Here is a 21,646-nt window from a genome sequence, read left to right as displayed (position 1 = left end):
ATTCTTCTAAATCAATTAATCAAAGACTAACTTATTCCTAATATACCTCAATACTTGATCAACTTATTCCTAAACCCATTTAGAATATACATGGTAAGTTATGGAATGGATGACTATTGTTAACAATCACTAGGAATTCATTGGTAGAAGGTTCATTTGTTATCTGATTTCCAAAAATTAGCTTTGAAATTTTTTTTAAAAAAAAATGTTTTAGTACTAAAACTTCCTCTTCTTTACTCAATGAGTCTAGTGTCTAACTAAGTTACTCTTAGTTGAGTCAAATTGTACTTCTACCCCATCAAGGTTTGAATTATTCCTAAGGCACTGCAGTAGTTGATCAGATTCTTCTCAAAGTTCTTTTAAGTAAGCGATTATAAAATTCATGCTTTTACTGAAATTTATTAGGAGTCTTTGATAGATGGGTCATATAATGGCTTAGCTAAAATTGATAATATTCTCTACCTATTCCATTCCTTTTATTATGATTAAGTATTACACCTTCGCTTCCTAATGTTGCAAGTGATCATTCTTAGGTATGACACTAAGATATGACTCGTGGGTTTGTTATACTCTCATTTGGTCTTTATTGACTTGAAAAATATTTCTTCATGTGTTAAATTTATATGACTCATGGGTTTGTTATACTCTCATTTGGTCTTTGTTGACTTGAAAAATATTTCTTCATGTGTTAAATTTATATGACTCGTGGGTTTGTTATACTCTCATTTGGTCTTTGTTAACTTGAAAAATATTTCTTCATGTGTTAAATTTTTAATTTGAGAGCGTTTACTTTGAATATCCATCTTAATATATATTAGTATAATATAAAAATTTTACATTCTAATTTAAGAATAAACAAACAATATGCGAGGGTTATTCACACTAACGGTTTTGTTATTAGAAAATATCATCACAACTAATGGCTAATGAAGGTTTGGTTGGGTTAATTCTGGTCATCTGAATTTACTATTAGTTGTACTATGTTTAAAAATTTTACTTTTAAGAAGGTTAGTTTGTAGTATCTTGATCGAATGTCGATCATGTAGGATAATGGATTTACAGTTGTCTTCTCTCTTTTTTCTTCATGATTGGTTATAATCACATAACATATTTTTATCAATGGTTGAGAAAATTTAAGGTCTTTTCTAGATGAGAGAGTAGGGAGGTCAGATACTTTCGTATTAGAGCGGTCTGTAGTAGTAGTAGGGTTGATCATAGGATTTCTATTATGTCTATTTCATTTATAGTGATTCTTAGATCGTTTAAAGAGAAATCTTTCATGTGTGGTGGTTTATGGATTCATACCACACTTCCGTTGTGTCACTCTGAATAGTGTTTACTGTAGGTTTGTCCAGGTGTATTGCATCATTTTTGTGTTACCCTTGACATAAAGGAATTACATTCTAAGTTATTATTAATGATTTATGGTTAAATCATGTCCTTAGGATATCCTCTTCTCCCATGAAAATTTAATTTAAGAGGGACAAAGACTTTTAGAAAGAAGAGTTCTAATTAAGTATACTCTCATCAACTGATACAGAAGTTTTTTTCCCATTAGGCATATGATGATTTAATGCTTAAGGGTTTTTGAAGTAGCATTAAAACTCCTATATGACATCTCAGTAAGGATTTGGAATAGTTAGGGTATTCATTCTTCCTAAACAAGATTCACAAGAAATTTTATATTTTATTAAAGTACTAAATAATTATTTGGTTTCCCAAAAATGCTTTCTTTTGAGTCTACTTGTTTTGAGATTTCTTTTTCTTCTCAGTCTCCAACGAATTTAAGAAATGTCCTTCCATCTCATAAAGAATCAATTGGAGGTAAATTACCAACTGACCAAAATATCCTCAATAGTGTTTATTGCTGACGATAGCAATATTGAAGCACTAAGAACCTAAGTATTTGCAAAAAAACACAGGTAAGAGAAATATAAGGCTAAAAGCTGTCTCAATTTAGAAAACTATCCTCTATGATGAAAGCTCGAATAATATCCACGTGATAAATAAATCAAGTAAATAGGTTAAGTTAAAGCTATCTAAAATGAAAGAATGGTCAAAACCTCTAAACTCTCTATATGTGATGATTTTGATATAGATCATGACGTTATCAGCAATGACAAACTCCTCGGCCATTTAGTTCACAACATAACAAGTTTATAACTTGTAGTACTAATTACAATCTTACATTCAATTTTCCTATGCAAATTGCGAATTGGTTGAAAAAGATAAGAATCATCATAAATAATTATGAAGAAAAACAGGCATATCGGTAAATATTAATAAAGAAAATTTAAAAGACATGATTCCACAATGGACAAGATAGCATAATTATCATAAGCAAGTGTAATGATAGCAAATACTTAAGCCCAAATATCTTATATTGGTTCGAAAGTGCATCTAAACAAGTTCTCAAACTGTAACTTGAACTATCTCTTTGAACACACTGTCACATTGGTAAAAAAGAATGATTGGGAACATATCAGTATTGTCCAAGAACTAGACACTCCCTAAGGTGAAGGTAGTTGACCTCAAGGGTGAGAGAAGGTTCTTATCCCTTCAAACTTTTAAAATATTACAGTAATTATCTAATTGCAATAGAGGACTCTTCTAAGACCCACTTACTAAGGGGGTTTTCTTCTATTTAGGAGAATTTTCTCACCAAAGGTTATTCCCCTATTCGAGGGATTTTTTTCTCGCTTAGGAGAATCTTTCTCTTATAAAACTCATTTCACAACTCGAGGGAAATTTATGGTCTTGCCCAAAAATTTATTCACTTGCTCCTAGTAAGTAATCTCTTTTAGGAGTATTTAAGCTTTCTATGGTTTCATGTAATATGATAGATTATGGTTATTGCTTATTCACCATCTCCAGTTAGCTTTGAAGTGAAGCCCTAATTCTTGAATCTCTAGATTCATCACATTCGAACTCTTGTAACTTCTATCTTTTTAGGCTGTTGGGACTATAATCCTACTTTTTCACGTCCACGAATATTTTAGAGGAAATTCCAAAACATCTCCTAAGGTGTGTATTATCTTATTTCTTTTTAACTTTAATCCTTATAAGAATCCTAAATCTCATGATATAAGGTATGGTTCCAAAGAACGTGAGATTTGATACCAATTGTAACGATTCACTTTTTCTGTTGAGAAAGGAGCGCTATTCTTCTCACATAATCTAGTAAACTTAAGATTCTTTTATCTCCTACATGGAATTACAAGTCACAAGGCTTACAAAATTTCTTACATTATATTGCTATAATATAATTAAACTGATTTTATAAGATAAACTCTTACCGTAACTAAAGGTTCTTCAAAGTCTTCCTTCGACCTTGAACTTACTTTTGATATGGACTAATCTGCATTGGGGAGTTATGAATTAGGGTGAGCTTCATGGATTCAGTAAGGAAAAAGGGCAGTGCCCACAATAGTGACATGCACACAATCAATCACCAAATCTTTTAAATCAGTTCATCCAGTAAACATAATTGAGGGCATAACAGTTCCATAAATAACATAATTCAATATTCAGTATCACAAATTAAGTAGTAAGCAGTTCAGTAGATATTAATTCAGTATTTCAGTATTATAAACCTTACTCGTGACTTCCTATTTCCTTCCCATAAGTTTGTATCTTATTAAAATAGTTTCACCACGCGATGTCGTTTCTGCCGGCATCAATGAGGGCAATAAAGATCCCCTCTACTATGTGAATACGATACAATTGAGTTCACAGTTTGTAGTACACAGTCTACAATTCATAGTTCTTATCGCTTTGCCACATCTGGCTAAAGCCGTATCCACGGGTAGGATTCACCACAGTCACATACCAAAAGGGTACACACACACACACCCCTCGGTGATACCGGTTAAATGGATTTTTTCTTCTTTTAAAGATTCTTATGTTATTTTTTACTAATCAGGTCCATTACTAGATGACTTACTCAAGTATCCACCTACTTATATATCATATATGCTATACATCAACATGCCTACACAATAAGCATAATATATACACTTTACATGCATAGTTATCAACTCAAATAAATATATATGCACACACAACACATACAACATGAATATACTTGTATATTTACACAAGGCATATGCGCATTCTATAAGCAGACACATACAAGTTATTCACTCATACGTACATACGTTGTACAACCTATAATTTTACATATATATGTGTGTGTCATACACACCTATAACTCGATAACTAGCATGCATAAAATTTGTATATACATACAAGTAACAATATGAATATATAATTATAAGTCATACACAACCGCATGTAGGTTTCCAATAATATCCAATTGCACACACGTGAATATGATGAGTTTGCAGAACTCGTGGTGAAAAATGTGAACAGTTTTGTAAACAAGTCATTTTAACAGAAAATAAGGTTTCATAAAAATATGGGGTCCTCTGAATGAGACTAACCCAATCCCTTACCTACAGTCGAATCGGAAGGTGTTGGAATTCTTATTGGTTTAAGTCTATGGTCATCTCTAAATCTTGACTACCGTTTAGATAATTTCATCGTTTGCAAACAAAAACACGTGGGTTAGAAGATGGACATTGTGGAAATAATTAGAATACAAAAGGAGATAGAATTTTACCGTAGTGTGATCCCGATCACCGGAATCGCCACACGCCACCATACGCATGTCCTTGATTTATTACGCGTCGCTGCCTGAGCGCTGTTGCTGAAACACTGCCACTGGACCATTGTCGGCCACCGCACACTGCTCTGAACCATCGCAAATCGACTGGAATTCACCATGAAATACTTCGTACACTCATATCCAACACGTATATGGTGCAATTGCACCGAAAGAAGCCAGGGATAGGCGACCAACTACCACAGATCTCCTTCTTCTTCAAATGCATGTCGTCACATGATTCTCACTCTAGTTTTCGATTGTGCAAATCGTTGGCCGCCTAGACTCCTCAGCTTGTCGCAATGAAAGCCGCGCACTGTCATAGACGGCCTCGCACAGGTCGATTAACAGCCGTGAATCCCTCTCACAGGTCTTTTTCTCTCTCTTCGAACAACCCTCTTTTTCTCTCCTTTCTGATTTTTTCTATTTTTCCTTTAATAGGCGAGAGGACGGAGAGCCTTGCAAGCCTCTTCTTCTTTCTTCTTTGGCATGTGGATTTCGAATTCTTCCTCGTCTTCCTTGGCTGCCAGAGGCATACACGCCTGTAGCTGCCCTAATTTTTTCTTTTTTCTATCACCAAAACGATATTGTTTTGGTGATAGAAAAATGATAGACCGCCTCGCACAGGTCGATTGGCAGCCACGACTCTCTCTTATAAGTCTATTTTTCTCTCTTCGCACAACCCTCTTTCTCTCTCTATTTTCTCTCTCCTTTCTGATTTTTTCCATTTTTCCTTTAATAAGTGGGAAGATGGAAAGCCTTGTAAGCCTCTTCTTCCTTCTTTTTCGGTGTGCAGGTTCCAAATTCTTCCTCGTCTTCCTCGGCTGCCAGAGGCGTACACGCCTTTGGTTGCCCTAATTTTTATTTTCTATCAACAAAACAACATGATTTTGTTGCTCTTAAAATGACATTATTTTGTTGCTATCAAAACGATATCGTTTCACCTACTTCTATTTTTCCTTCCTTCATATCAAAATGACGTCGTTTTTAGAGTTTTTTAAAACGACGTCGCTTTGGCTTTTTCTGCTTCTAAGAAGTAGATAGGTTGGGTTTGTTTCTCTGGGGCTGGGTTGTTATATATGTATTATTATTATTTAGAAAAGAATTAAAATTCGCCATTCCTATTCCAATTCTCGAACTCGGAGTGTTACATTTGTTGTTGCATCGAAAACATATAAATGTTGACTAATCTAGCTAATATTGAACTTGGTAAAATGAAATGATTGAATAATTAAAAAATGAGATTATTCAAGAATACACATTGGATGCAAAGATTACACATTAAATTTCTAATAGTAGATCCATAATTAAAAAAAGTGGTAGTAGATCCATAATTAAAAAAATATTTGTGATTATTCTAGAAAAAATGAAACAAAAAATACGGTAAAGTTAAGACAATTATTTTATAAAGTCTACCCAATACTAAATGCAAATGCGCATAATAGATCGATATGAACATCATGAGCTGTCCCCCAATAAAACTAGTTGTTGCTGATACCTTCTTCTTCTTCTTTCATAATTTGAGTTCAGAGAAGAAAGAGATAAAAATGAAAAATTATATAGAAAGTATTTTTTTTCAAACTGTAATATCGAATAAATTTAATTATTATATTTTTATCTTTGACAAAGTGAATTAATATATAATTTTAACTGAATATAATTAAAATTTATTATAATCCTTTACAATTTATTGAATTCTATTTTAATCTTATATACTATTGAATTAAATATAATAATAAAATAAATATTTGGTATTATAATTTTGGCAATCGAAGTAATTTTTATTAGTTTTAACAAAGTTGAACCATTAAAAGTCCAAGAGAACAAAATTGAGTATCCATGGGCTTTGCCGCTGGACGGATCCGTAGATCGATCGAACCAAGGCATGCAAATTAATAGGCCTATCGTTTTAAAATAAACCAGGCTAAACGACACCGTTCTGTTGATAACAAAGGAGATCCGATTTCATTTCTTTCACAACCAGACTGAACGACACCGTTCTGTCAATAACAAAGGAGATCTGATTTCCTCTTTCAGAACAAGGCTAAACGACACCGTTCTACGAATAACAAAGGAGATCTGATTTCATTTTACCTCCGCAAAATTTCAACGAGACGACCCACCCCCGCCCACACTCTTTCCGACTCTGTCACTGCATCTGCTCCCCGTCGACGACCAGAAAGGAATTCACCTCAAAATGACGAAAATACCCCTAATCCTCTCCTTCTTCCTCCTCCTCTCTCTTTCCGCGGCGGAGATCAAAACCCTAACCATCACTAACGATGGCCGCCCCATGATCCTCTTCGAGAAATTCGGCTTCACCCACACAGGTCACGTAACAGTATCTGTCTCTTCTGTCTCCGTTACGTCCTCAGCCAATGCGCCCAACCTTGATCCCTCGAGGCTCGGCTTCTTTCTCCTCTCCGAGGAGTCTCTGCTGCAAGTACTCCTCGAGATCCAGCAGAGCCCCCATTTTTGCGTTCTCGAATCTCATTACATCCAGTCTCTCTTCACCTTCCGCGACCTTTCTCCGCCTCCTCTGTCTCGTTTCAACCAGTCATATCCAGTTTCCTCTCCAAATGAGTATAGCCTATTTTTCGCCAATTGCGCTCCCGAGACCCGCGTCTCCATGGCTGTACACACCGATATATACAACCTCGACCGCGATGGCTCCAAGGATTACCTATCCGCTGGGTTGACTCAGCTGCCTACTCTTTATTTTCTCTTCTTCTTGGCGTATTTGGGATTCCTCGGGGTGTGGATCTATGTTTGTTTGACCAACAAGCGGTCTGTCCATCGAATCCATCTCCTCATGGCCGGCTTGTTGCTAATGAAGGCTCTCAACCTGATCTGTGCCGCCGAGGACAAGCACTATGTTAAAGTTACGGGAACTCCGCACGGATGGGACGTGCTATTCTATATTTTCCAGTTTATTCGGGTGGTGTTGCTCTTCACGGTGATCGTGTTGATCGGTACTGGGTGGTCCTTCTTGAAGCCCTTCCTACAGGAGAAGGAGAAGAAGGTGTTGATGATTGTGATCCCTCTTCAGGTTTTGGCCAACGTTGCCTCCATAGTGATCGGGGAGACTGGACCCTTCATTAAGGACTGGGTGACTTGGAATCAGGTGTTCTTACTTGTTGATATCATCTGTTGTTGCGCCATTATTTTCCCCATTGTATGGTCGATTCGGTCCTTGAGGGAGACTTCCAAGACTGACGGAAAGGCAGCCAGGAACTTGGCTAAGTTGACTCTGTTTAGGCAGTTTTACATTGTGGTAATTGGGTATTTGTATTTTACAAGAATTGTGGTCTTTGCACTGAAGACTATTGCTGCTTACAAGTACCAGTGGGTGAGCACTGCTGCAGAGGAAACTGCCAGTCTCGTCTTTTATGTGGTAATGTTTTATATGTTTAGGCCAGTCGAGAGAAATGAGTACTTTGTACTTGATGAGGAGGAAGAGGAGGCTGCTGAATTGGCTCTTAGAGACGAGGAGTTTGAGCTCTGAAATTAGAGCTCTGGATCTTTGTTGATACTCCTTGTTGAGAGATTTTAACTGTTGCTAAGGTGACACTGTCGATACGGAATGAGTTTGTTCGCTGATAGAGAATTTCTGGGTCAGGTCTGCTACTTCAGATGCAGCTCCAGCTTTATTTTGTTTTAATTTATTTTCCTGCAACAAGAACTTAAATACTTTTTAGATAGCCAGTATATTTCTGTTCAATGGTATCTTTCTAAAATTTGTCGGAGCTCATATCCCTTTGAGCAATAGAATTGGTTAAGTTGCTTAGAGTAAGGTTCTTACCAATTTCCTTTTGCTGTGTGGCTGTGTTAAGACTCAATTACATGTTACAGGTTTTATTATAACACGACGTATCTCTTCATTATTCTGAAAAGTCTTTCTTGTTACAGTTTTTCTGTTGATCATATGTTACCTATATAAACATGGCAGTTAATATAGGGATTGATGCAAAAATGACTACGTTCATCTATCACTTTTCCTCTGATTGGAACCTTGATTATTCTGCAAGAATTGTGTTGTTGGCATTGTGCTGGTTCAAATGCTTGATGAATTTTGTCCTATGTTTCAGTATTTGACATCCAATCTATCATTCTGCTGTGGTTACTATAGCTGGTTCAAATGCTTAAGAAATTGTGTTGTTCTCCGTAGCCTACTAGTTATTCTTATAGAGACAAAATACTTTTGGTCCTTGAACTCTCATTCTTTTCCTTTTTCTTTTTCCCTGAATTTTGAAATCAAACACTTCAGTACTCTACCTTTTATTCTTTTGGTATTTTAGTCTTTTTATTAATTCTTTCTATTAAATTTAACAACCTTGGCACATAGTATGCTACACAGTATGCCACGTTATTAAAAAATGATGACATGGCATGCCACCCTTGGTCAATATAGCCCATCACTCATAGAGGCCACCCACTTGACCTGAATACAAAGACTCACTTGAAAACAATATGATGTAGGATAGATAAGAGCTTCAGTATATTGTTTAGAGAAAATTTATCGAATACCAAGCTTGAAGTCTCAGATCTCAATAATCAAATTAATAATTCAATAGTTGCAGAACAATCACATGAATAGTCTACCAAATAATTAAACTAGGATTCCTAGAAACAAAAATATAATAAAAGACTTTTTAACTCTAACTAGGAATTCTACAAAATTAGGAAAATAAGTTAATTAATTGAATAACATATACCAGAGATAACTAAATAGGATCCTAATTAGATATGAAACGATAAACTTACACCAATTATAAGCCTATAGGTATTACTTCTTGAATAAGATAAATAACTAAATAATACATAAACATTCAGTTAAATAAATACCTCTTAGTATTGAAATATATCCACTATGCAATCTTCTTGTTTGGTCATTATAAGTCACTGGGAAAACTTGTTCTAGAGTTTTGAAATGTTGAAATAGAAAGAATATCAAAATTAGAGTTTTCTTCGTAACATAAAGCTTTCAAAATTTGAGATTGTTGTAGGAAAATAGGAAAATGTTCCCAAAATCATGGATTCTGAAGGAGCAAATGAGCAATGAGGCAGAACAAAATCTACAAATAGAAGATCTACTAAACTTTGGACACCAATATTGGTTGCAAAAAATTAGGATTAGAGAAGGGATGCTTGGCTTGTTGGATCTGGGATATAGCTACTACTTTATGGGCTTCAGGGCTGCTGTATTTCTGTTGGCAGTAGGGTTGTGATTAGTGAAGTTGTGATAAGAAAATTAGGGCAATATGATGTAGCATAGAGATAGCTTGAGAACAATCTTTAGAGAAAATTTATTTGGAACTAAAATTGGAGAGCTAAGACCTTAATAATCAACTCAATAACTTAACAACTGCTAAAATATAGTAGCCTATTTATAGGCGCCAAAATTGAGGCTCCACAGGATAAATAGCTATGGAGATTTTAAACAGAGGAAGAAACAATGTGCAGAAAAACAATTGTAACAAAATTTGGCGTGGACGATAAAGGTTGGCTTACCAGAGAGAGTTCAAGGCCACATGGGAAAAGCTTGTGGAAGAAAATCACCCAAGGGAAAGAAAATTTTTAGGAGTATATACGATGGAAGGTTGGTAGGGGGAAATAGAGTTAGACTATGGGAGGATCAATGGTTAGAAAAAGGCACTGAGAGAATTCTTTCCATAGATTTATGCAATTACACGGTAAAAAAACATCAAGTTTTGCGACTCTTCTAGTGGAGAACAATAGCAGTGGGAAGGAACAACAGGTGCTTGTGTTGTGATATCTTAATGATCGAGAGATTGGAGAATACGAGGAGTTATTGGACACATTATCTTTCATTTTGTTGGATGGAAACATCGATACATCTCGGTGGTGCCTCACATCCAACGAGTCCTTCTCAGTTAAATCCCTCTACAAGAAGTTGTACAAGTATGGAGATGATGATTTACATTCCCTATCAAGTAGATGTGGAAGACTAGTGTCCTACCCCGAGTTTCTTTTTTTTTTTTTTTTTTTTTTTTTGCATAGGAGGCTAGTGGGGAATGTTTTTTTACTATTGACAACTTGAAAAAGAGGGAAAAGATATTGGTCAATGCTTGTTTTCTTTGTAAGAGGGATGAGGAGACTTGTAAGCATGTTTTGCTTTGATGTTTGGAGGTTTACAAGCTGTAGACATTGGTTTGGCATTAGTTGGATGATAACAGGATCAATAAGGGAAGAAATTTGGGTATGGGAGGGTGTAAGAGGCCGATGGAAACAAGTGAACATAATACCGCTCTCTATCTTTCGGGTAGTTTAGAAGGAGAGGAAGGGAAGCACTTTTGATGGTATTAAGAATGTAAATAGTTTTGATATACCTAAGAATAGATGGTTCTAGACCCTTGATTTTTTGTTATAGGGTCATCTTTTATTTTTATGGAGGATTTAATGGAATTTATTGATATATTATTGACTTGTAAATTTTTTAGATGGGTGGCATTCCTTTGGTGTCTATGTTAATATAATTCAGACTTTATATTAAAAAAAAAATTATAGGCACCAAAATGCAATCAAACAGAAATTCTTAGATCTAACTGATTAGTTTAGTAAAATAGAAAAATAAGCTAATAAATTGAATAGTCTATATAAGAGAATAACTAAATAGGATTCTGAATAAAAAAATTAATTAAAAAATATGAACATTACAATTACACAAATATATCTTAATATTAAATATGTCCACTTTAGAATCTTTTTGTTCTACTTTGTGATGTTTCTTCTCTCTATAGTAAAACACTTTTGTCCCACCCCATATATTGTCTTTTGCGTGAGAGGCTGGCAAAGAGTGTATTTTGACAATAGACAAACTGAGGAGACAGGACATGATTTTAGTGAATACTTGTTATCTCTGCAAAAGGACTTGGCCTATATAAGAGAATAATTAAATAGGATTCTGAATAAACAAAATAACTAAAAAACATATGAACCTTACATTTACACAAATATATCTTAATATTGAAATATGTTCACTGCAGAATCTTCTTGTTCTACATCACGATATTTCTTCTCTCTATAGCAAAACACTTTTGTTTCACCCCATGTATTGTTTTTTGCATGAGAGGTTGGCAGAGAGTGTATTTTGACAATAGACAAACTGAGGAGACGGGGCAAAATTTTGGTGAATGTTTGTTATCTCTTAAAAAGGGCTTTGGAGACTTGTAACCACGTATTGCCCTAGTGTTCGGTGGTGTACAAGCTTTAAACTATGGTTTATGGGCTTTTAAGCATCAACGAGGTGATGGCAGGGCTGTGAGAGACGAAATTTTAGCGTGGAAGGACATCAACGAACAAAGAAAATAAGCGGACTTAATTCCGCTTACCATCTTTTGGGTAGTTTAGAAGGAGATGAATAAAAAGGCTTTTGATGAGGTTAACAATGTGAATGGATTTGGGGGACGTCATTGATTTTTTGGTAGACATAAATTTTTTATGGGTGAGTTCGCAACCCCTTGGTGTCGATTTTAATGATACACTTTACACTTTGTATTTCAAAAAATGGCAAAACACTTTTGTCCTGACCACCAAGTGATTTATTCTCATGCCCAAACACCCATCTTTTCGTGTATCCCAGCTTTCTCTCTTCTTCTCACTTCACCATCTCTGTCTATTTCAGCTTATTTTCTCATGCTTATCTGTTTTTTTCTTTTTTTTACGGCTGAATCCCCAATGAATACAACTTCAAATATAAGTCATCTTTTGACCATAATCTCCATACCAGTTTGATATTGTTACCTAAATCAGATCTGAGTCAAATGTTCCTCTGAAATTCAGAACTCTGAACATAAAGAACAATAGGCCCCTAAAAGGAAGCTACCAACATCAATGATGTGCAGTTAGATATTATGACAAGTAATTGGACCAAGAGGTCCAGTTTGAGATTTGGATCTAAGAAGGTGATGCAGAGTAATGAGATTTAAAGGGCAGCAATTTGGGTGTTTTGGAACTCAAAAACTGGGATTTCCCAGTTAAGGTTCGTTTAAGAGAAGGAACTAAAAGAAATTTTTGGGCGTGGGGGGTGTATTGAAAGGTATAAAGATCCAAAGAAAGTAGAACAAAGGAGTCATGAAAGAAGAGGAAGAGAAGGGACAATGAGTTAACATATAGAAAGATGATGACTTTGGGAACTTGATAGATACTTTGACCGATTTGTAAATATTTTTTGTATATGGGTTGCACCCCTTTCGTGCTCTTGAATATATATGTTTTTTTGAGATGAAAATAGAACAGTATGATTCATTCACAAGCACCAAGGAAGTGCAAACCCATGTACAAAATATTTATATATCAATCAAAATATTGATAAAGTCCCTAGGATCCTTAAAGGAGCTTGAATATGTAACTTTTTCCACAATAAAAAAAGAACAAATAGAGAGATGGTGAAATTAGAAGAATGAGAGATAAGGAATAGATGCAGGAGAAAATAGGTGTTTCCTTGTGGGGGGAGGGTTATTTGGCGGTGAGGACAAGAGTATTTGGTTATAGAGAGAAGATATTGTATTTGGTCGGTGAGTTTTTTATTGTTGGTGGATTATATTTGTTAAGTTAGCATGCCTTGTCATCATCTTTAATGATGTGACATGTCTGGCAAGATTGGTAAGTTAAGTAGAAAAAATTAACAGATGTACCAAGTAGGAAAATAATAAAATTTTGAAGTAGGAAAATAATAAAATTTTGAGTCATACATTCTTGTTCTTAAGGGATATGGACAAAATAAGAAAAAAGATGAGCTCTTATATATGTTTTGGGTATGGTGGCAGAGTCATTTTGATTGTAGCATTCTCGTAACAACAGAAATTGGTCTATGGAATTGAGGCTTTTGTTTGAACCTCATGATCTTCCAATACTCTTCCCTAAATTTTTGGCATGATAGGAAATATAGTTCTTAGTCATCATTGAGAATATCCCAGTTTGGTTATTTTTGAATGGGAATTAACACCTAACCAGATTTTTCTACATGAAATTAAAAATTAATTGAGCTGGTTGGTACTGATATACTAAAAGCTATAGTTTGTGCCAGATTTAATTCTCAAGAGAGACAGGGAAGTAGGATTCTGACGATTGACCTTTGGCTTTGACCATCTAGAATAATTGAGTTGAGTAATCAATCATTAGTTGATAGGAAATGACCAACTTTACTCTTTTTACTCTTCAAAAAGAAAAAAAAAAGACCAACTTTACTGTTTATATGCTAACCTAAGGTATTCATCTATTGAGAATGGACTTGCAGGTGACAAGGGCACACCCAACAGGTCAACTAATCTAATCTATTTAAGGTACAATTCCAAGTGGATTTTATTGTCGGGGCATGAAAAATGATTGTTTTTTGACACTTCAAGGATGCAACTATTCTCGGCAAGTTGGCAAATTTCCCACTAGTGACATGATTATTTCTTATATAAAGAGAAACTCAACATGTTTATCTCAAATATAGAGAATGTCTTTTTCTAATAAGTTCTAGCAAATGAGTAGGACAAACAAACTTTCCCCTTTTTTAAGTGCAAATAAATGGATAATGGGCTAAGCTTGCACTCCTCAGTTCTTTTTGATGAAGTACTCTATTGAATTATTACTCGTGGACGTTAGCTTTGGTATTTTTTTTCCTACTGTAATATTTAGTTGGCATACCCTTTAAAGCTTATATTCTGGTGCTGGGTTACTTGGTTTAGCTAGGACATCTTAATATTATCTCCCATCAATTGTTTCATTACACGGTTCTGGTACAGGTTGCTCTTTTCCTTGTCTAATACATTGGAAGCCATGCTATGATGGGTCCTTATGTAGATCAAGAGATATTCAGTTTCTATGTTCTTAGCGGTAATGTAATGGGGTATTTATTTGCTTGTTTGGAGTATGTTTCCTCTTTCTAACCTCTACTTTTTGTTTGATAGCCGAAATTAGTTTTCTGGCTAGAAAACAATCTCTTATCTGCTTTGTTTCCGAGGAGAGTTCATGGAGATAATCTGGATGTGAAAGACAATTGTTTTAAGTACTTCAAGGGTGCAACTGTTTATTGGCAAGTTAGTAACTTTCCTAATTTATGATAATATTTTTTCATATTGAGGGACTCAAACATGTTTATCTCAAATATGGAGGGTATTTCTCTATTTAGTAGCAAATGAGTAGGGAAAATAAACTTTCCCTTTTTAAGTGCAATGAAATGGATGACGTGTGATGCCTACATTGCTTGGTTCTTTTTAAAGAAGTCTATTGAATTATTACTATGTGTCATTTGTGGTATTTTGTTTCTATTTTCTTATTCGCTTAGCATACCCTTCAAAGCTTATATTCTGCCGCCACTATACTTGATTTAGCTAGTGAACTTTAGGATCATCTCCCATATGGTTTATTGCACTCTTTTGATAATTGTTTCTGTCCTTGTCTAACATATTGGATATAAGTGCTGAGTCCTTAATGGAGATCAATTGGTGCTCAATATCTAGATTCTTTAGTGGTTGTTCACTAGGATAGTCATGTGCTTGTTTGAAAAGGAAATTTCTTCTTTCAACCTCTATTTTTTGTTTGCAGCTGAAAACTAGTTTATTGGTTAGAAAACATTGACCTATTGCCTTTTGTTTTGCTATTGGTCATTTTGCTTGATTTTAAGATGGTTGTTTGATAAGGCAGAGTTTCTCTTTAGAAACGTGAATGTTTGCTACTTCAATTTCATATTAATGTTAATTCTTCTTTACTAAAGATTTAGTGTGTCATTTTAGTTTAGGCTAGTCTAGCAGGCAGCCAGGGTATGCCTTGCAGGTTGCAGCATAGGTTTTCCTTGATATTCCCTTTCACCACCACCCGTCTACTCCCACCCCCGTGAACTCCAATCTGAAGTCTAAACATCATTCTCTTATACGTTTCTCTGTAACTTGCATATTCTGGAAGAAGTTCTGACAATAACAAAACCATGCATCAATATATGGATGAATGAGGCCACGGGTTATCCACTTTCGTCAAGTTGTTGAGTTTAGAAGCCGGGTTATCCACTTTCATTAAGTTGTTGAGTTTTGAAGCCGGGTTAGTTCGCTGGCTGTTTAATATGTAGGTTTTCCCCATATAACTATACTGGTGTTTTGAAGCTTGTTTCTGAAAACAAAAAACATAGAGATTTGTGGTTTGAGTGAAATGAACAAGAGAGGAAAGGAATCATGCATGATGAATGTGTATGAGAGTGAGGAATATAAAGTAAAATTTTGTGAGCTTGAGTCTGTTTTTGGATATTAGCTCTTTGCTGTAGGAAAAGAAAGAAATGGAATTCATATCTTGATAGGTGGATGCCAAAAGACCTTCCATCCCATTGTTCATTTGTCTTGGTTATGCTCCCAGTCCAGCTGCTGCTGATAACCTTGCAGGTTGATTTTTCTGTCGGTTGATAAGTAGTTTAGCACAAATTCAAAATCTAGTTAATATTTAATTTTAATTAAAACATTCAACAATAGAAGTCATTGAAAAACATATCACCAAAAACATTATGGAAAAGATGATGGTGCCGAGTGGAAGGGCCGTTGCTAATAACAGGACGATCTTCCTCAAGGGCTCACATTGACGGAAAAGTTTAACACCTCGATGTCGGCTCTTCGTTACTTCGGGGGCTGTAGTATGCTCCATGTGATAACTGAAAATTCATTGTTATTGATTCAACATAATTTTTTCTACAAAGTCAGAAATTTTTATCTCTATCATAAATCTGTATTATCTTCTAAATAAATTAAATAGAAATTTACAATATTTATAAATTTATTCCGGGTATAATCTATATTATCTTGTAAGTCTTGAGGTCATCCACTTCACTTGTTTCTTGACCGTAAATTTTAATATTTTGGATGTCTTGGATATTTCTAGTTCTCACGATTGGTTTCCCTCGATACATTGATATAATATTTTTGAATGTCTTCAAAATTATGTGCTAATATATATGTGTACACACACACACACACATATATATATATATGCATATATATATATATATTGGGATTACAAGATACTTTATCTAAAAAATCGAAGTACTTAATAATAGTGTGTTTATAGCGATGCTTGCGTTATATATGACTCTCTTAGCAATTGAGGAGTTCAATTTCTTCTTTTTCTTTTGGTTATTTTTCCCTTTTAACTTTTTATTTTTTGGCCTATGCATGCATGCGTGCGTTCAAGTGTAGTTACATGTGCATAACGCCATGGTAAAGAAGGAATTTATCACATAAAGTTGCATATAGTTACATGATGTGATGGGAATTGACCATATACAATTGTTCATAGTGGAATACATTGACTGGTAGTAGGATAATTATAGTGAAATGAACCAAATATTTACTTGGGTTGACAAACATAACAAATAAAATAATAGAAAGCACTCAGATTTGAGTAATTTGGTAAAAACCTACATTTGCAGTGGAAGGGGGGGAGGTATAAAATCCATTGATAAACTTTAAGTGATACAAGTACAAGAGAATGACATTCAAATCCTGATTCTAATCACTCTATGTGCTCATTTCTCAAATAAATTTGTATACAAAAACAAAAGAATTGGATAGAGCTTTGCTTTGCTTTGCTCAAGAATAAGAAAAAACATCTAAAATTAAGATCAAACTCTCCAAAAAATTGGTTATGCAATGCGTCTACTTGATTGTTTCAATGCTCCAGCAATAATAATAAGTAAGCCTGTACATGTACATATTATTTCTTTTGTTTCGACGTTTGAAATATGATAAAGATTAGATGAATTTGCTAATTAATTTTTTGTGATTTTCCCTCAATCTTCAATTTTTTTAGTTTCACCAAATTGCATGTATAATAAGTTTTTCTTAATTAATTGAGTTGATACAAGCTGAATAACCTACAAATTTGACATTGTCTTAAAAAATCTAAAATTTATAAACCCATTTCGAGTTTTAGGTGAGTTCATGTTTTTATGTACTGTGAATGGGGTATGTACCAATTTGGTAAAATACGTCCCTAAGCCGTGCAGTTGTCACCTTTATTAGTGTTTTTTACTAAGATTTGACATATATTTACCACTTATACTAAGTGCATGTACATGATTTAGTAGCTTCTAGTATTGAATGAGAAAGCAACATGTTGATTGATGCTCCAAACTAGGGTTGGGTGGCATGTTTTTTGTTATGGATTTGTGTTTATTCTTTCTTTGTTTCAAACAAATATAGATATAAAAAGTGAGTTACATTGTTGATTGAAAGAATAGTACATAACAAATGAAGGATGAAGGATTCGGAAAACATGGTCATGTGCAGGAGGTGATCGGGTTGGTAATTGGGTGTTATATGATAACTTTTCTTTCGCCTTAATTGGAGGTTTGTTTATACAGGTTACCGCTACTATACGTATCGTGTGATAACATTTTTTCATATACGGTTGTATCTTCTAATACAATAATTATACGACAAGCGGGTCTTTTTATCAGATAACTTTATCTTCGGATTAGAGATTTGAATTTTTTTACAATAGTACTTTCGTTTACTTCGATTTTATTAATAATAAAAATTATTTTATTGAAACTCATATTGTGACTAGCATTTGCTGCTAACAAATAAACTAATTTAAAAATAAGTAACATACTCGATAAAACGTAAATTCTAGTATTATAAGTATTCGTCTAAGTGTAACATACAAGCTTTTAAGGGAAAAAAAATGGCTTTCTAGTGCAAATTGTAAACCTAGTGGTTACTCACACCGAGGTGGGAGGTAAGGAGAACCAAAAAGTTTGCTTCTATTGAAATCCTAAAATAAGTGCTTTTTAAGTTGAATATAGTGATTTTAAAGGCAAATACTTCTTGGTCTAATTTCTATTTGGGATTTTATTATATGTGTTAAGAAGATTAGAGCATATTTTTTTTATGATTTAGAAGTTGTGTTTCTGTTGGGTCTCATTTAATTTAGCTGAATTCTCTTGTTATCTTTTAAATTGTGCCGCAATCATGGATTTGTCTTTGTAACTTTGGTCGTAGGGTAGCAATCAAGACCAAATATATATATATATATATATGGTGATAGAGCCAACAGGAGGCATAACTACCACGTGTGTACATATATATATATGTGTGTGTGTGTGTGTGTGTGTATAGCGTAAAACTCAATTCTACAATATGAGAAAAAGGCAAGGTGTTTGGTGAGTGTTATGATTATTTTGTTTGTTATAATTAATCTCCTGTTTTGTAAATTTCTTCATGGACCATATGCCAGAAATGTCACCCATGCCATGCTCCCTTTCTTTTCTTCCTTTTGCCATTAAAACCCACTCCTAATAATTACTCCCAGTAAATGATTTAATTCATTTTCTCAGTGTTAATTATGAATGTCTACGTATATATATATATATATATATGTGTGTGTGTATATGTGTAATGCCTCTCCCACTTACTACTACTAGATTAAACATTAATCCTCTATAATTATCTATCTACTGTTAATTTCTTCAATTATTGCAACTATTTGAATATAGATTTTTCACTTTTTCATTATCCTCAAACCATGCACCCAATTCCTAATTCTTCAATAACATTTAGTTCATATAATATCTCATTCTCGTATAAAAAATAAACTTCGAACTCGAGTCATATCCAATCTTTTAAAGATCAATTCACTAATGAATAAACATTTATCTGTAAATAAATACTAAAAGTTAATTAAATTACGGTTAAACTACAATAATTTTTCTCGTAAATTTTTCAATTCAAAGTAAATAAAAATTTTATCTAAACCCAAATAAATCAAGAACTAATTAGTTTTAGTTATTAAAGAATAATGCGAAAAATAAAATCTTGATTGTTAACATATATATATATATATATTGAACTCCGACTTTCAATAAGTGTTCATATGACTTAAATTTTAATAATATTTATTCTGAAAATAATTTATATTTATCTTAATTGATATTTTATATATATTTTAAGATATTTTGTATTATCATAGGAAATATTTTATGTATATTTTTAAAAAAATTTGTTTGAAAAAATTTTATTAGTTTCTTTATATATATATATATATATTTGTTAATATATTAGTGATGTAGTATTAAATTATCGTAATAAAATATTTTTTTATCGATTTTTTTTTTGTTAATATAGAGACACTATCAAATTAAGTTAAAATTTTGTATTTTTTATTTTTTGTTTTTATTTTATGAAAATTATGTGCAGTTTAAGAATTAATTTCATCTACAGTCAGATTCAATAAATATATCATATATATTATGTTAGTAGTAAAAATCATAATATAAAAGATTATGGCAAAAATACCCAAATTGAAATTAGACAGGGGCGTCATAATCTTACCAAACCCTAGCAATGCAGGTTTTTCCATCTTAGAGAGAAATTATCAGATAAATCTTTGATTTTCTGGTCAAACACATCAGTTGATTATGAACAGAATCCAATGAAGAACCAACCTGCTTTGACCTATTGTCTTCGTCGCTTTCTGTTTTTAACCATCTTTTGGAATTTCTTCTTTTTTCCCTTTAATTTAAGTATACATGTATGTATATACGTGCGTATATATATATATATATATATATATGCTTTTTAATACCATGTCGTTTTAATCTGGTCAAAAAGAAAAGAAAGCAGGTTCAATTGGGTAAACCACCATTCACTTTTAACAGCCAACTTAATTTTTACCAATTAAGGCAGTCTCTCAGGCTTTTTTTCTTTACTTAGTATTCTTTATTTTCATATTTTCTTATGTAACTTCGTGAGAAATTATGTTATTATTCGCTGCCCACTAAATCTAATTAGTAAAAGACAAAAAATTTAGAGAAGTTCCCAAAGATTCTAACCCATATATATAAACGTCAAAAATATACAAATTAATCAAGACCCATCTTAACATATTCACCTACTTTATATGTTTTCTATAATCTCCATACATTACAAACACAAGAAGGCATGCCCAATAACCATGATCTCTTTTAAAAGTTAAAACCATACATATATATATATATATATTATATCAAAGAAACAAAAACAAAAAAATATGATCATCCCCATTTTGTTTTTCTTTTCAGTTTGAATAATATGAGATGAAATTAACAGAAACCAACATCTTTTTGATCCACAACATCTACACTAGCAGCACAAGACAACAACCTGTGGAAAAACCTAATCAAAGCAGAGCAAGAAACTTCCTTCACTTTCCTCAGAACCAAACACTTTCTTTTACCCTTACCCATCATAACTTTCTCTTTCGATCTCCTCCCAGTAACTCCATGAGAGGACACCTTCTCCCTCACTCTGCCAAAACACTTCTTCGTCTTCTCCGGAACAGTTTCTTTTCTCGAAAAGGTGTAGCTCCTAAGATACATCTGCCTGCAGGAGATACTGTCCACCACCCTCGTTCCGGCCTCTATTCTCGATCCATTCCGGCTCACTGACCGGACAAACTCCGCATCCGACTCCGGCCACTTGTAGAGGTTCACGTATGTAGCTCGAACCGGGATGCGCGGGTCACGAGCATCGTTGACACAGTTGGATATGCAGACGGAGGTCATAATATTTGTGTTTTGCCACAAGAGAGAGGTCAAGTCTTGTTTTTTTGAAGTGGGTTTTGGGTGTTATAATAACCTAAGGCCAGGCTTAGATTGCAAGAAAAGATATGTGGAAAAGGGTATGTGTATATATATACACACACTAAAGGGTATGTATATATATATATATATATTAAAGGGTATGTGCGTGTTATTATGATTTAGCATAATTGGCAATGACTATGTTATAGCATATAGTGGGGTGGGCTGTTAGGCACAGAGTGGATGGACCAATTTAATTGTTAAAGTTTTGCTTTTTCTTTTTCATTTTCTTTTTGGGAAATTTATTTCCAATGTTAACCTTATTATTTGGGGGGTTATTTTGACCTTTGTGAGGGGTAAATGTGGAATTCCACAAGTAGCATGAAGAAAACAAAACCCATGTAAATTTTGTATTGATTTTGAGTTGCCCTTTT

The 21,646-nt window shown here is 33.8% G+C and overlaps 2 protein-coding genes across 2 annotated transcripts; one reads left to right on the top strand and one right to left on the bottom strand.

Moving 5' to 3' along the window:
- Positions 1–6,756: 6,756 nt before the first annotated feature.
- LOC110809877 (protein CANDIDATE G PROTEIN-COUPLED RECEPTOR 7-like) lies at positions 6,757–8,556 on the top strand. Its single transcript, XM_022035844.2, has one exon. It carries the CDS (start codon positions 6,861–6,863, stop codon positions 8,166–8,168), a length of 1,308 nt encoding a protein of 435 aa, XP_021891536.2. The 5' UTR covers positions 6,757–6,860; the 3' UTR covers positions 8,169–8,556.
- An 11,915-nt stretch (positions 8,557–20,471) lies between these two features.
- On the bottom strand, positions 20,472–21,313 carry LOC110820778 (uncharacterized). Its single transcript, XM_022050399.2, has one exon. The coding sequence runs from the start codon at positions 21,192–21,194 to the stop codon at positions 20,733–20,735; it is 462 nt and encodes a 153-aa protein (XP_021906091.1). The 5' UTR covers positions 21,195–21,313; the 3' UTR covers positions 20,472–20,732.
- Between the last annotated feature and the right edge of the window lie 333 nt (positions 21,314–21,646).

The sequence above is a fragment of the Carica papaya genome, chromosome 8 (assembly GCF_054855325.1).
Source record: "Carica papaya isolate Zhongbai chromosome 8, ASM5485532v1, whole genome shotgun sequence".
NCBI lineage: Eukaryota > Viridiplantae > Streptophyta > Magnoliopsida > Brassicales > Caricaceae > Carica > Carica papaya.
This window is presented reverse-complemented; position numbering and strand designations above follow the sequence as displayed.

Excerpts from the sequence above, each read along its gene's own strand:
- LOC110809877 (XM_022035844.2), top strand. The coding sequence starts at position 6,861 with ATGACGAAAATACCCCTAATCCTCTCCTTCTTCCTCCTCCTCTCTCTT.
- LOC110820778 (XM_022050399.2), bottom strand. The coding sequence starts at position 21,194 with ATGACCTCCGTCTGCATATCCAACTGTGTCAACGATGCTCGTGACCCG.